The following is a 14502-nucleotide window of genomic DNA, read 5'->3' on the forward strand; positions in this document are numbered from 1 at the left end:
GCTTGCCAAATTATTTTCTTAACTTGCCTCTGTTTACTCCAATACTGGTATAAATTAAACTCCAGTCCTGTTGTTTTATTGAAACTAACGTGTGTGTGTCCTCCATATCTCTAAAACGATGAAACCTAGCAGCCTGAAATTTTGCATGCATAGGAAGGCATCTCCAAGGTGGTGCATGAATGAAGACTGAATGTTTGGGCTAATTAGTGGGGCAGATAACAGCAATTTTTGAGAGGAATCATGCAAATGATGATACATGCATCAAATTTGGCACATTTGTTCTCCAGGGGATTCTAATCAAATCTGCCTGATTGGCCATTTGAAAATCCAAATTTTGAATTATTTGAAAAAAAAAAACTTCAAAAAAGTCAAGATCACGAATCAATGTTGGATGCTGACTGACATTGATGAATGTTTCAGAAACATCATCAAAGACGTTCTAAGTCTGCCATGCAGTTTTCTTCCCTTTACCACGGAAGGCAGACACGACGTCACATCCAGTGAACGCATGGAAGTATGGGATCCCTCAAGCTTTCTCAGGCCCTATTGCAGAAACTACCTCATGGACTGGAATCCATCGTGCCTTGGCTCCTTGGCCAAAGGCAATCCACATGTTCTCAAGACCTCGTTCCTGTAAGGATGGCAGTACAGATATTGCGATGACTAGTACGTCCGTGTCATTAGCCTTAATGATAATGGACTTGCTACCATCCGTCGTTGCATCCCTGGCGTGTACAAATATTCGAGTGTCAGCTTCTTCATGACAACATGGAGACACAGCATCCAGTGACTTTCTTGTGTTGCTAATGGCATCTTCTCCTTTTGTGACAATGACAGTGCTTGTCATCTGTGCTTCACACATCTTTTCCGCAAGGAAGTGAAACAGCTGTCTTGTTGCTGTCATCTCGAAGAAAGCTTCTCCAGTTACTTGGGGTCTTACTGGTTCCTGTCACTCTTCTTCTGATTCCTTGCCCCCTTTTCGACCTTTCCTCGGACTTCAGACTTGACTTCTTGTACACATCAATCACTACGTCCACCCTCTCGTACCTGGCACCATAGGATTCCACCTTTGGGATGATATCTTCTTTAGCATAGTCATCAAATATCTTTGAAGTGCGTGGAGGTAGGGCATTGATAAGTGCTGAGCCATCAATGATGACTGCATCTCCCGTTGGTTCTCTGTCTGGGATGTTCACTTGCGCTTCAAGAATTTCAGCCAGCTGTGACTTCAATTTTTCTTAAAGTTTTTTTTTTTTTTTTTCTTAAAAATTTGGATTTTCAAATGGCCAATCAGGCAGATTTGATCAGAAAGCCCTGCAGAAGAGAAATGCCAAATTTGATGCTTGTATCACAATTTGCACGATTTTTCTACTATCTACTACACTAAATTAAAACACCCCTTTTGAAGATAATTAACGGCCTTATTTAATTATATCCTTTATCAAGGCATACACTCGTCACCTCGCTCTTCCTCGCTGGGGTCTGAAGGTGCATCCTCGGTCACCTCACTCGCATCTGAATTTGCCATTTTGTTCGACCGGCTCAACAATCCCTCGAGTTGGAACAGGCCACAATGGTTTAGAGGAGTGGGTGAAGTAAGGGGAGCGAGGGAGGAGTGGGTGAAGTAAGGGGGAGCGAAGGAGGAGTGGGCAAAGTAAGAGGGAGAGTGAGAGTGGAGTGGGTAAAGTAAGAGGGAGAGTGGAGTGGGCAAAGTAAGAGAGAGAGGAGTGGGTAAAGTAAGAGGGAGAGAGAGTGGAGTAGGTAAAGTGAGAGTGGAGTGGGTAAAGTAAGAGGGAGAGAGAGAGAGAGAGAGAGAGAGAGAGAGAGAGAGAGAGAGAGAGAGAGAGAGAGAGAGAGAGAGAGAGAGAGAGAGAGAGAGAGAGAGAGAGAGAGAGAGAGAGAGAGAGAGAGAGAGAGAGAGAGAGAGAGAGAGAGAGAGAGAGAGAGAGAGAGAGAGAGAGAGAGAGAGAGAGATATATATATATATGGGTAAATTCGGGGGGGAGGGAGAGGAGAGAGGAGTGGGTAAATTCGGGGGGGAGGGAGAGGAGAGAGGAGTGGGTAAATTCGGGGGGGGGAGGGAGAGGAGAGAGGAGTGGGTAAATTCGGGGGGGGAAGGGGAGGAGAGAGGAGTGGGTAAATTCGGGGGGGGGGGAGAGAGAGGAGTGGGTAAAGTAGGGGGGGAGAGAGAGATAGGAGTGGGCAAAGAAAGCGGGGGGGGAGGAGAGAGGGGAGAAATGAATGAAGAGGGGATGGAAAGTGTCCTGTTCGAGAACAGTGAGGGGAGAGTGGAGTCGTTTATTGGAGGAATGTGAGAAAAGTTAATGTTGGTTAAAAATATTACATTTTCACTGTCGGAAGAGGAAAGGGTGGAGAGTGCAATCAAAATTGAAAGTGAGAGGACGAACCCAGTGATCAATGATGGAGGAGGAGGAAGAGGAGGAGCCAGATCACTCACCCTTTGCCACACTCACACACACACACACCACTCACTCACACACACCGCACCACACGCCTCGATGGGGTATATAGAGAGATACCCAGACAGGTTCGCTAGTATGGTTTGGAGCCGCGACCGAGTCCGATAGGCCCCTCGTGGCCATGGCGCAGTGTCTCTGCTTCGTCCTGTGCGTTCTCGCCTCGGAACCTTTGAGCAACTTGTGTTCGGCCTCGCACGGTAAGCGTTTCCAGGTTCCACCACCCTGTCGATCGCTTCCTCAGCGAGACGAGAAACTCCGCATGGGGGACGGGGGGGGGGACCCCGTGCCGATATCCACAAACCGTGAACGTCGTGTCCCGAAATGGACCTTTCGGGTGGTGGTTTGGGTGTTGCGGTTCCCTTTTACGTGAGTCCTTTTTGTAGATGATGTCTTTATGTTCCTCATGGCTGAGTCCTGACTCGTAGTCTGGGGAACGCAGCTTGAAATCCCACACCGTGTGCCATATGTCAAGGCATTTGTGCCGTTTGTCCATTGTCTAGTTAACCGGTAACATCCTTAGTGATTCATTCAAACATGACGATGATGTTTATCTGTGTCATTCCGCTTCCACGTGACACGACGCGATACCCACACCTCCTCCACCAACCTCATGGATTACTTACTGTAAACAGTGTAAAACAAACGATCGAACAGTTTGTGCTTGAACCAGAACTTTCTGCCTCCAGCATGGCGGGGGGGGGGGGGATTGGGTTCGAATCAACATTTAAATCTTACTTTTCTTTCTTTAATGTTTTTATTCGTTTGTTCTTTGTGCTTTGCTGTTTATTCATGAGTGTCATGCTGTCCTGTCGCCTTTTGCACACCCCTTCCCCCTGCCGTACTATAGCATAGACTAACCTCCAACCTCCATCCCCACCATGCGAGAGCACACCCCAACCTCCCCCTCCCCCTGCCATGCTATAGCACACCCCAACCTCCAACCCCCCCAATGACATGATATCGCACACCCCAACCTCCAACCCCCCCCTCCAATGACGTGATATAGCACATCCCAACCTCCTCCCCCCAATTTCATGCTATAACACACCCCAACCTCATCCCCTCCCCTGCCGTGCTGCGGCACAACCAAACATTACCCCCCTCCCCCACCACCGTGCTCTTGCACACTTCAGACCCCTTGCCATGTCAAGTACCCCCACAGCCCATCACAGTGCAAAACCCCAACCCCAAACTCAAACCAAACCCCCTGTAGACAGTTGATCTTCATGTGCTGTGTGCTGCCTGATTTTCTCCTCTGTTGATGATGTCTTTTGCAAATGATTTTTGGGCACGGGATGGAACATTGAAGTGGAGTTTACTTTTCATTCCTTTCCTTGAAAGGATTTTCCATCCTTCCCTCCAGTTAATGGTTTACCGTTGACTGTACAGTGAATCACAGGTTCCTCTCTGTACATGTTACTTCATCTCTTTCTTCCTCCTTCCTTCCTTCCTTGCTTGGGAATGTGGTAACGCTCAGACTGTAAACATAACCGAATGTTCTATTCATGTGGTTGGCTGGTTGGTTCAATAACCTTCATCTCAACCTGACCTTTACCTTCTTCCAACAGCTTTTATTCCTCTTCAAACCCAAGTTGTTGTTCGTCTTTCGGCTGCTCCCGTTAGGGGTCGCCACAGCGGATCATCCGTTATGATCCGCATACTGATTTAGCACAGGTTTTACGCCGGATGCCCTTCCTGACGCAACCCTGGTCGCCTCTTACGACACAGGGATAAGGATTGGTTTTCGCCATGATTCCGGGCTGTCCGGGATCCACCCTCTCATAGCATGGCCCAGCGCAGAGCACCCGTCCTCAAGCGATCCTTCAACCCAAGCCTCCGAGTAGCCGGATTACAGGTGCACGCCACTACGCCCGGTTCCTCTTCAAACCCAAGTATTTCCCATTATTATTAATTTTCGTTTTGAAACGCGGAGATGAACCAGATGACATAGCTATAATGGATTCTCTTCAGGTTACCTCCACCTGCACAGCCGTACCTATGTGGAAATGTATGAGTAGACACCGAACAGTTCAAACACCTCTAATACCTCCACCAATGGGCGGAGGCTATGTTTTTACCCCTGTCTGTCTGGCTGTCTGTCTGCGAACAAGATATCTCCAAAAGTTCTGGAAGGATTCAAACAAAACTTTGTGGACAGGTTTGGTGTGCACCAAGGCCGAATGGATTCAATTTTGGTGACTATCCAGATTCGAGAATTTTTCACCATTGAGAGAGGGCACGGAAAAAGATATATGGCATGATGTCTCAAAAAGTTACAGACGGATTCGGACGAGTTGGTTCGGTGACAAGAACAAGCCAATTCGATTTTGGTTCAGGTCCAGATGCAGATCTGGCCTTTCAGTGGTAAACGAAACGTAAACTGTTCAGCCTGGCGGAGGTATGCACTCTACCGAGTGCCGTTCTAGTTTGTTTAGAACGTTGATCACATTGTTGTGTACTTAGAGGAGCTTGTACATGCATTGTGTCGGGTTAGCACGGAAGGAGACACCAATGCACTTTTATATGAATTTCAGACCACCAAAGAACCTGTCTTGAGGGACTGGTTAATGCCCCCACTTGTATGGTCTACTATCCGTTCCTACCTGTCACTTCACTGATGGGTTCAATCAAAAGACAGCATGTTTCACTTCACAAACATAGTGCATACCTATCCATGAGTCTCGATGAAGATGTAAAATGGCGTGAAACATACAAAACTGGAAGGGCACTCGGTGGAGCGCACACCTCCCCCACGCAATGCTTGATCCAGTAGAACATATCGGGCCCAATAACTTTTTGAAATGTCGTGCGATATGTCGGTTTAGCCCCATCTCTCAATGACGAAGAATCACTTTAATAATTATATAATTCTCATATCCGGATCTGGATCTTCACCAAAATCTAATCAGTTCGTCCTTGTCATCCACCAAACCTGCTCACCAAGTTGCGTCCGAATCGGTCCACAACTTTTTGAGATATCCTGCACACAAACAGACAAATACACAGACTGGGGTGAAAACTTAACCTCCTTCCAGCTTCGATGACTGAGGTTAAAAGGATTTTTATAACACAAAGCTGTAGTTGTTGTTTATTAGTCCCGGTCAATTATGTTCGCACAGACCCCTGGCACGGAGTTAGGCAATCGCTGTCCCAGGAGCGAAGCAGATCCCTCACATTTAAGATCTGCTCTTGGTAGGACTGCGCCGTCTTCCATAATGTGTTTTATTGTGTGGGGTGGCCTGGCAGAGGTCGCAGGTGTTGTCAGTGGTGTCACCGTGTCTATATTTGTACCACGTTGTTGCTGCTGTCATGGCTGTGCTTGTTTTATGTGCTCCCTTCATGTACTCATATATATATATTGTACGTAATAACCAGAGAGTTGGTGTCAAAGCCACCCAATGCTCGCCTGTTTATAAATTTATCGTTTTTAAAAGACTCGTCTAATAATATTTTTTATAAAGCATTGCAGTGAAGTCTGATCCAAATAATTTTAAAGCAATATATGTATTTGTACATTGTAATCAGTAAACTCGTACACATATTAAATGAATGGCAAGCGTCTAGTATAAACAGGCGAGCATTGGGTGGCTTTGACACCATCTTAGGTTGAAATAAAAAAAAAATTAAATTATTTTTTAATTTTAACTTCACTATGTCAATAATATACTCCAAATATCAGCATCCAAGTACACATATTAAAAGAATGGCAAGCTTCTAAATAACTTGCACCAAAAGCTTTAACGTTGATGTGCTACAAAAAAGTTAAGTTCCAAACAGGTCAAAAATTTTAAACATTTTAAATTATTTTTTAATTTCAACTTTACTACATCAATAATATACCCCAAAGGAAGCTCCATGCCAAATATCAGCATCCAAGTACACATATTAAATGAATGGCAAGCTTATAAATAACTTTCACCAAAAACTTTAACATTTTCATGTTCACGCTCATGCCGGGGGTATCGCTATAGCTCTCTGTTCTTCCAACAGGCGAGCTAAAAATAGGACCACGGGTGATGAAGCTCACCTGGATCAGGAGCAACAGTCAATGACGTCATAAAATATCGAAATTTTGTTCATGCGCAGAATATGATCATGGAATTGGTTGAATGGAAGCCTTATTGATGCTGATTACAGTGATACATGTTTACCGGTCATGTTTTACAGGTTACAGGTCATGGTTTTGGCTGGGGGCACGGCTGTGCTGCTGATGCAATGACCTCTGTCGGGTTGAGCAGGAAGTTTTTGTGTTTTAGGCCTGATTTCAACCCGTTAATAAGCGTAGATTTTGTGGCCAAGTTTCTTGTGTTTGGTTTTATGTGTTTGGTTTTCAGTAATAAGGCCAAGTGTTTACTGACTCACTGACTGACTTACCTACAGACTCTGCTAGATCACATAAGCTCACCAGACTAAAGTTCAGGTGAGCTCAAAATGGTATCGTTTGATCTGCTACATTAAGCTCTTAATACTGCTTCTTCCTCTTCCCACCTGGAAAGACTGACTTTCAAAACGGGCAGCTTTCTGATTAAACGGACACAATTTTTTGTTTCAAGTAAATCGATTATTAGCTTTCCAACCAAGTTCATCGATTATTAGCTTTCCAAACAACTACATGGATTATTAGCTTTCTGACCAAGTCCATCGATTGTTAACTTTCCAACCAAGTAGATCGATTAGTAGCTTTCCAACCAAGTAGATCGATTATTATTAACTTTCCAACCAAGTAGATCGATTATTAGCTTTCCAACCAAGTACATGGATTATTAGCTTTCCAACCAAGTCCATTGATTGTTAACTTTCCAACCAAGTCCATCGATTATTAGCTTTCTAGTCAAGTCCATCGATTATTAGCTTTCCAACAAAGTACATGAATTAATTATGAGCTTTCCAAACAAGTACACGGATTATTAGCTTTCCGACCAAGTCCATCGATTGTTAGCTTTCCAACCAAGTCCATCGATTATTAGCTTTCCAACAAAGTACATGAATTAATTATGAGCTTTCCAAACAAGTACACGGATTATTAGCTTTCCGACCAAGTCCATCGATTGTTAGCTTTCCAACCAAGTCCATCGATTGTTAGCTTTCCGACCAAGTAGATCGATTATTTGCTTTCCAACAAAGTACATGAATTAATTATTAGCTTTCCAAACAAGTACACGGATTATGAGCTTTCCGAACCAAGTCCATCGATTGTTAACTTTCCAACCAAGTTGATCGATTATTAGCTTTCCAATCAAGTCCATCGATTATAAACTTTCCGACCAAGTTCATCGATTGTTAACTTTCCAACCAAGTCGATCAATCATTGGCTTTCCAACCAAGTCCATCGATTATTGGCTTTCCAACCAAGTCCATCGATTATTAGTTTTTCAACCAATTCCATCGATTATTAGCTTTTCAAACAAGTAAATTGAGTTGGAGATTTCTCACCTTGTAAATTGATTTTTTAGCTTGCCAACGGCACCATTCTTTATTGTTTTTACGACTGCAGGAACCATTCACAATATAACGTGTTACACACACACACACACACACACACACACACACACACACACACACACACACACACACACACACACACACACACACACACACACACACACACACACACACACACACACACACACACACACACACACACACACACACACACACCATAACATTTTTACTATTTGAGTTTTTGTCATGAAATTTTCAACAAACCTTTATTCTGAGAAGATGGAGAAGGCTAATTAATAAATGGCTGAAAATGTCAAAGGATACTGCGTAGCGTGAGACAACAGAGTTTTGTTGTTTTTTTTAAAATCTCTTGTTTCTTCTTGTCAACTTGCCTTTTGAGATGCTTCCGAGTTTACCATTTGAGCTTTCATCAGAAGTTTTTCAACAAACCTTTATTATGAGAATATGGAGAACATGTTTTCTAGTTTTGACTTAAAATATTCATACCTCCTCACCATGAGCAGCACTATACGATATTTACATATCATCACATTTACATAGATAATTTGCATCCCCTCCACCCTGAACCACATGGTTATTTAAAAATAAGAAAAAATTTCGGCCGATAACCTTCTCTTGCGCACCCCGATTACAACCACCAGTGTTCAACTCGTCCTCTTTATCTCTTTGCTGTTGACTCCACCCTCTGTCGTACCATCTATCCTCCCTCAGATTGGCAAGCAGCAGCCGTTTCACTCTCTGCAGATCTGGATAAAATCACAAGCTGGTCCAACACGTGGAACATGTCCTTCAACCCTGACAAATCTCACACTCTCACTATGTCTCTCCGAAAGGACCGTCTGGAACTTACCCCCCCCACCCCCCCAATTCTACTTTCTCAGCAATCCTCTTAAACAAGTCCTTTCATTCAAGCTTTTGGGTCTCACTAGCTGCCATGATCTTTCCTCGGAAAGCCACATCTCCAAGCCATCCTCCATCGTACAAAGTCCTTCCTTGGCACACCTGAGCTCCTGACCACATACAAAGCTTTCACCTGCAGCCTCATGGAGTACTGCTCTCCCCTCTGGGCTGGTGCTCCTGCCTCTCACCTTTCTCGGCTTCACGCTGTGGAAACCAAGGCATTTGGGATCATTGGTATCTCCCACAATGAGGCTGAGTCTTTGGGCCTCTCACTCTCTCACCCCAGGCAGGTCAGTGGTCTTTCTGATTTCTACCGTCTCCTCGCTGGCCTCACCCCCCTCCCCCGCTCTGTCTGCTGTCTGTCCTGCCCATATTCCCGCAGGGTGCTCAAGGTCGGTCTGCCAGCAACCCCTCTCTGGTTAAATTAACAAAATCAATAATCACTGCTCACCTTCTCTCTTTAATTCCTCTTTTTTCCTGCCTTTGGAAGAAACCCTCACACACTCTTCAATCCCACTCTTCCCTCCAGGTTTTCAAAACAGCTATTCACCACCATCTGTTATCTTCCCCCACCCAAAACCATGATCTTTTCTACCCCCATTAATCCACCCAAAACCCACTTCCTTCAAATTCCCTGCTTTCCTTCCTGAAAGTCCCTGTAGTGTCCATCTTGTTTACCCTGTGTACCCCACCCCATCCCTCTCCCGTCCACAGATCTCCTAATGTCTCTGTTCCCCACTGTTTCGTGCTTCCCTCTCCTGTGCCACTTGTCTCCTGCTCCCCTTGTGATACGTTCTGTGTGTTAGCTCTTATACGAGCCTTGACATTTTATATTTAATAAAAAAACTGAGGTCCTCGGTTGACATTCCATCACATGGGCAAGGATGGTTGTGGATGCCTTTTACTAGTTATGATGAAATCACATCAAGTTTTAAATGCTAAGAGTACACCTGGTGCATTGGAATCATCCAGGTTTAGCTTTGGTAAAGATGCCCCGTTCCTCCACTGTCCTATTCCCCCATTCCCAATCCCTCCACCACTGCCCCCCCTCCCCCATAGTTTATGTATCTTTGTTTATGCTTTGTTTCCCAGTTTTGAAAGACTACAATTTTTTGTGTACATGATTGAGGCTTGTCGAAGAGCTAGATCAGAAAGGAAGGGAACGACAGGAAACGGGGAAACCCCAACAGCAGAGTAGAAGTGAGAGTGAGATCAAGGGGAGGGGGAGAAGAACACATGGGGGGGTGACCAAGCTGCACACAAACTGAATGAACCATAGCAAGAAGAGGAAGAGGAAAGCAGGGATGAAACAAAAAAGGAACAAACCAACTAACAACTAACAGGCAAAAAGAGGTGAGAGAGAGGGGGGAAACATCACAATGACAAAAAAAAAACAACTGTGTGCTTGGCAATGGGATAATTTGGGGATCAAAGTGATCATGAGTATGGATGGAGGAATTAATTTGGAAAATGAAATCTGATGCCATTTTGAGTGAGGTTATTTATTTATTTGTTTATTTAACACCTTCCCATTTCCTTGTGGGTGAGCTTGGCATCCTGTGTGCTTGCCGTTAACATGTCATGCCCTTTTGACTCTGAAAACAGTCATGTAAGGTCCGTGAAAAGGATGTGCTGGGGCATCCTGACGATTAACCACACAACAGGAAATTGACCAATTTGCATTGCTTGGCGTTAGGCCTCCCATTGCAAGACGAGTTTCCAGTCTAATGGATTTAATTTTTTTTCATTTATTTTTTTCAGTTTGATGTGTAGTGTGACTGTTAAATGAATGTGTTCAAAGACCACATGCCGTAACGATACATTTTGTCGTTTGACCAAAAGCAGAATTGGTACGATACATCAGCACATGTATGGCATATTTGGATTTAAAAAGTTATTTTGAGAGAGAGCGAGTAATTTTGACTCGTGGGTTGATATTTTTTGTTTTTCCATTCTGAACCCACGGCTCGTAATACTTGGATCCGGGGTTCAAAACCCAGCTCCGTGTTCATTTCTCACTTGGTTACAAATGTCCTTGTTGTTCATTTCTGAGCTACATATCGAAGACTCTCAAGAGTCCATTAAACTGATCCTTCAATAACTGCATTGAGAAGGGGAAGGGGGTTTATGTGGGGAGGAAACGTGGTTGATAGGGATTTGCGATGGTCGTGCTGGGGCTTGTTGGGGTTTTCTCCTTTTTTCTCTTTCTTTTTCCTCTCTCTCTCTCTCTCTCCCTCTCTCTCTCTCTTTTATAGGCTATTCAGCCAATGGCTGACAACCTCTGCAAAACTGTTCTTTCTTGGGCGCTGAATGCACGTCTTGGAAGTCTACATTGGACGTTCATAAAGCAAAATACTCGCAATCGCCTTAAAAAAAACATCATGTTTATTTTCCAGTATGTCATTTGTAAGAATATCGATTTCCTTACCCCTTGTGTATTGAAAAATAACAAATATTGCCTTTTTTTTTGGACTACTGAGTACCTTGTTCATATAACCTGTTCAGTGCCCCTCATATTTGAGCTTCTTACGTCCTTGTCGTGCATCTGATTTCTGTACAAGCTCCTCCGTGGGCCTTACTTCGACAGCGTCGCTGAAGAAATAAGAAATATTGAAACGGTGTTGTATATTTTGAGGAAGCATTTGATTGTTTCTTTAATTTTTGGCCATTGAAGCGTTCAAGTGAAATGCTAATTTGGAGTTTGACTTTTTGGTTGATCGAGGCTACTTAAGGAATGTTAAATTAAGTCTTTTTCTGGTCTTTTCAGAAACATTGTCACTGGAGAGGACTCGGCAATTGGATGAACTGGATTCCTACACAATCGCTGTGCCCCACTTTGTAAACAGGAAGAAACGAGAATTGAATTCCACGGTAATGTTTGTGAGGTTTTTTTGGGGGTTTTTTTTTCCACAATGGTGTACGTTGTTCTTGGTGGTACTTCTTGGAATACACAATGAAAAAGTCTCAACGCCAGTTCACAAGCACACTTTGATGGCCCGTTGGTATGTTTTCAATTTTATGCCTCATTTGGTTCAAATTGAATTGAATTGTCAATACTTTCTTCTTTTTATTATGATCATTATTTATTTACTTATTTGCTTTCTCCTTGCTTTAGCTTCTCACCCGGTAGTTGAGTGTTAGAGCACGTCCCAAAGGCACATCTGAAAATCCCTTCTCTATCTTTAGTCACAGCATTGTTTCTCTTTCTCTTTCGTTTTCTCCACGTATTCCTTCGAGAAGTTTTTATTTCAATTGTATTGAAATCATGGGCGTCGTGCTCAAACTGGTTTCGATTCATGTGACTCTCTTTGTGATTGGACGAATCTAAAGTATTTTGGGCATCTTATTACCCTGCATGCACGAAGCAAAAAGGGGGGTAAAGCAATTGGTTCACTCTATCTGTCTGTCTGTCTGTCTGTCTGTCTGTCTGTCTGTCTGCAAACGTCAGTCTATGATGAACAACTTAATTTGCATTGAATGTCAGATTTACCTCTGCCACAAAGGTGGACGGAGGTTAAGTTTTCACTCCTGTCTGTCTGTCTCTCTGTTTGTCTGCGAACAGGATATTTCAAAAAGTTGTGGACAGATTTAGACGAAAGTTGGTGGGGAATTTGGGTGTGTGATAAGGAAGAATTGTTTCAATTTTACAGAAGATCCGGATCTGGATACATGAATTTTTTTTAAAAACTTCCTCAGCGATTCTTCACCATTGAGAGGAGGGGCCAAAAACGATATATAGCATGATATTTCAAAAAGTTGTGGACGAGTTATGACAAAACTTGGTGGATGAGTTGGCCAGGTGACGAGAACAAACGGATTCGATTTTGATTCAGGTCCGGATCCATATCCGGCCTATCATTTGGAGACAAAACATAAACCGTTCAGCCTGTCAGAGGTATGCGCTCTACCGAGTGCTTTTCTAGTTTGAACATGAAACTGAAAAGAAACCTGTAGTTTAACAGTACTTTGGCTCTGAAATCGTGTGTGTGTGTGTGTGTGTGTGTGTGTGTGTGTGTGTGTGTGTGTGTGTGTGTGTGTGTGTGTGTGTGTGTGTGTGTGTGTGTGTGTGTGTGTGTGTGTGTGTCCTCCATTACTCCCAAACCATAAAAGCGAGCAGCCTGAAACTTTGCATGCCTACTAAGAAAATTCCAAGGAAGTGTATGACTGAAAATTGGGTGTTTGGGTTAATCAAAACATTCCTTTTGAAGACATTTAATGACCTTATTTAATTATATCCTTCATGAGGGGCATCATCGGTCACAGCTCTCCATGGGGTCTTAAAGCGAATTGGCCTGCTCAACCATGCTTTAACTTGGAACAGGCCGGAACGATTTATTCACGATAGTTTTGTATTTTTCACCGTCCTCACTCATTATCGAATGCCTGTTCATCATCGTTATGAATCTCCGTTTACATCACTTTTGTAAGTGCTCTAGTTTTCAAATTAGGAGCTTGGAGCGATTTCATGCATTATATAACGATGCAATTTTGCACGATGTACTCTCACGGAGTAATTGAAGTATATCGTCAAATATTATTTTGGCTTTGAGGATCAGATATCTTGTGGATTAAATGTGTTCAAATCTAGAGTGAAATCTGATAATTAAAAAAAAATAAATTGTCTTAAAATAAAACTATTTACTTGAAGCAAGCATGCCCATTGTCCTTCCTTCTCCATATAAACACAAGAAAATGCAAAATTTCCAAAGCATTAAACTTATCTTTTTCTCCTGTTTGGAGAATTATATTGAGTGAATAAAATACTTGTGAATGTGCCAGAATTAACCAGCTTCATTGAGCTATATGATTTAATGCATTCACTTCTCGACCTCATGCCCTGTCCCGAAGAGGGACTGACTATCCATAGCTTCTGCTCGAGCTGTGTCTAGATTTTTGGAGGTTTCGTGAGGTGCTCTACAAGGTAACAAAGCAAATGTGGTGAAAAACGGACGTTTTAAAAGTTATAACGTTTGCACGGACCCCGAACCGATGTACTACGTGACGTGTGCACAGACAAGCAGGCAACGTGCCAGATTATCTGCAATGTTTATTTCACGGCCAATTAAACTTTGCGACGTCTCCAGGGTTGTTCTACGTTAAACAGCAACTCTTTTGTGGATAAAGTTGTTATTTGAATGAATTCATTTACTTTCTTTAGCGACTGTGGGCACGGTGAAGACCGGCTTTAAAGTTAAAGGGATCATATATGGTTTACAGCCACAGCCTGGCCAACCGGTCCTTTGCATGAGTGTCTAAGCCACTTGCTGAGCACCCTACAGTCGATAGTGGGACCGCGCTACGTCATCCAGAGTGAGTGATTTAGCTCCGTCATTCTGAGCGAGTTGTTCGTGCTCCGTCATTCTGAGCGAGTTGTTGTGAACTAACACCCAATTTCCAAGCCGTTTGCCATATTAATGTTTTCTAAATTACCGAGCCAAATATTTTTTTCCCACCCGTCACACGCAGCTGTTTATAAAGATTAATGTTTGTGAACATATCCCTGAAACGTCTAAATAAATATGCAACATCGTTTTTCGGTGAAAGCTACTAAAGGTTGCTGGGTTGTACACAGTACACACTGTAGTCAGTAATCACACTGACTCCAACCTGTCAATTCCTGAAAAATTGCCAATATCGGCCAAGCACGTGTGTGTGTGTG

General features: G+C 43.3%; 1 protein-coding gene across 11 annotated transcripts in view; it reads left to right on the plus strand.

Moving 5' to 3' along the window:
- Positions 1-2382: 2382 nt before the first annotated feature.
- LOC147033930 (disintegrin and metalloproteinase domain-containing protein 12-like) overlaps positions 2383-14502 on the plus strand; it is a 135776-nt gene continuing 123656 nt past the window's right edge. For 10 of the 11 annotated variants that reach the window (XM_085873424.1, XM_085873430.1, XM_085873439.1 and 7 more), the window contains exons 1-2: positions 2383-2677; positions 11611-11714. In XM_085873424.1, the coding sequence (XP_085729550.1) occupies positions 2602-2677; positions 11611-11714 (180 nt within the window). In that variant the 5' untranslated portion in view covers positions 2383-2601. Of the gene's footprint in view, positions 2678-9187; positions 10197-11610; positions 11715-14502 lie in introns of those variants that run through there. The other variant, XM_085873496.1, reaches the window with a different exon arrangement.

This window comes from Eptatretus burgeri, chromosome 1 (genome assembly GCF_056783735.1).
Source record: "Eptatretus burgeri isolate ZD-2024b chromosome 1, Ebu_testis_v1, whole genome shotgun sequence".
Lineage (NCBI taxonomy): Eukaryota > Metazoa > Chordata > Myxini > Myxiniformes > Myxinidae > Eptatretus > Eptatretus burgeri.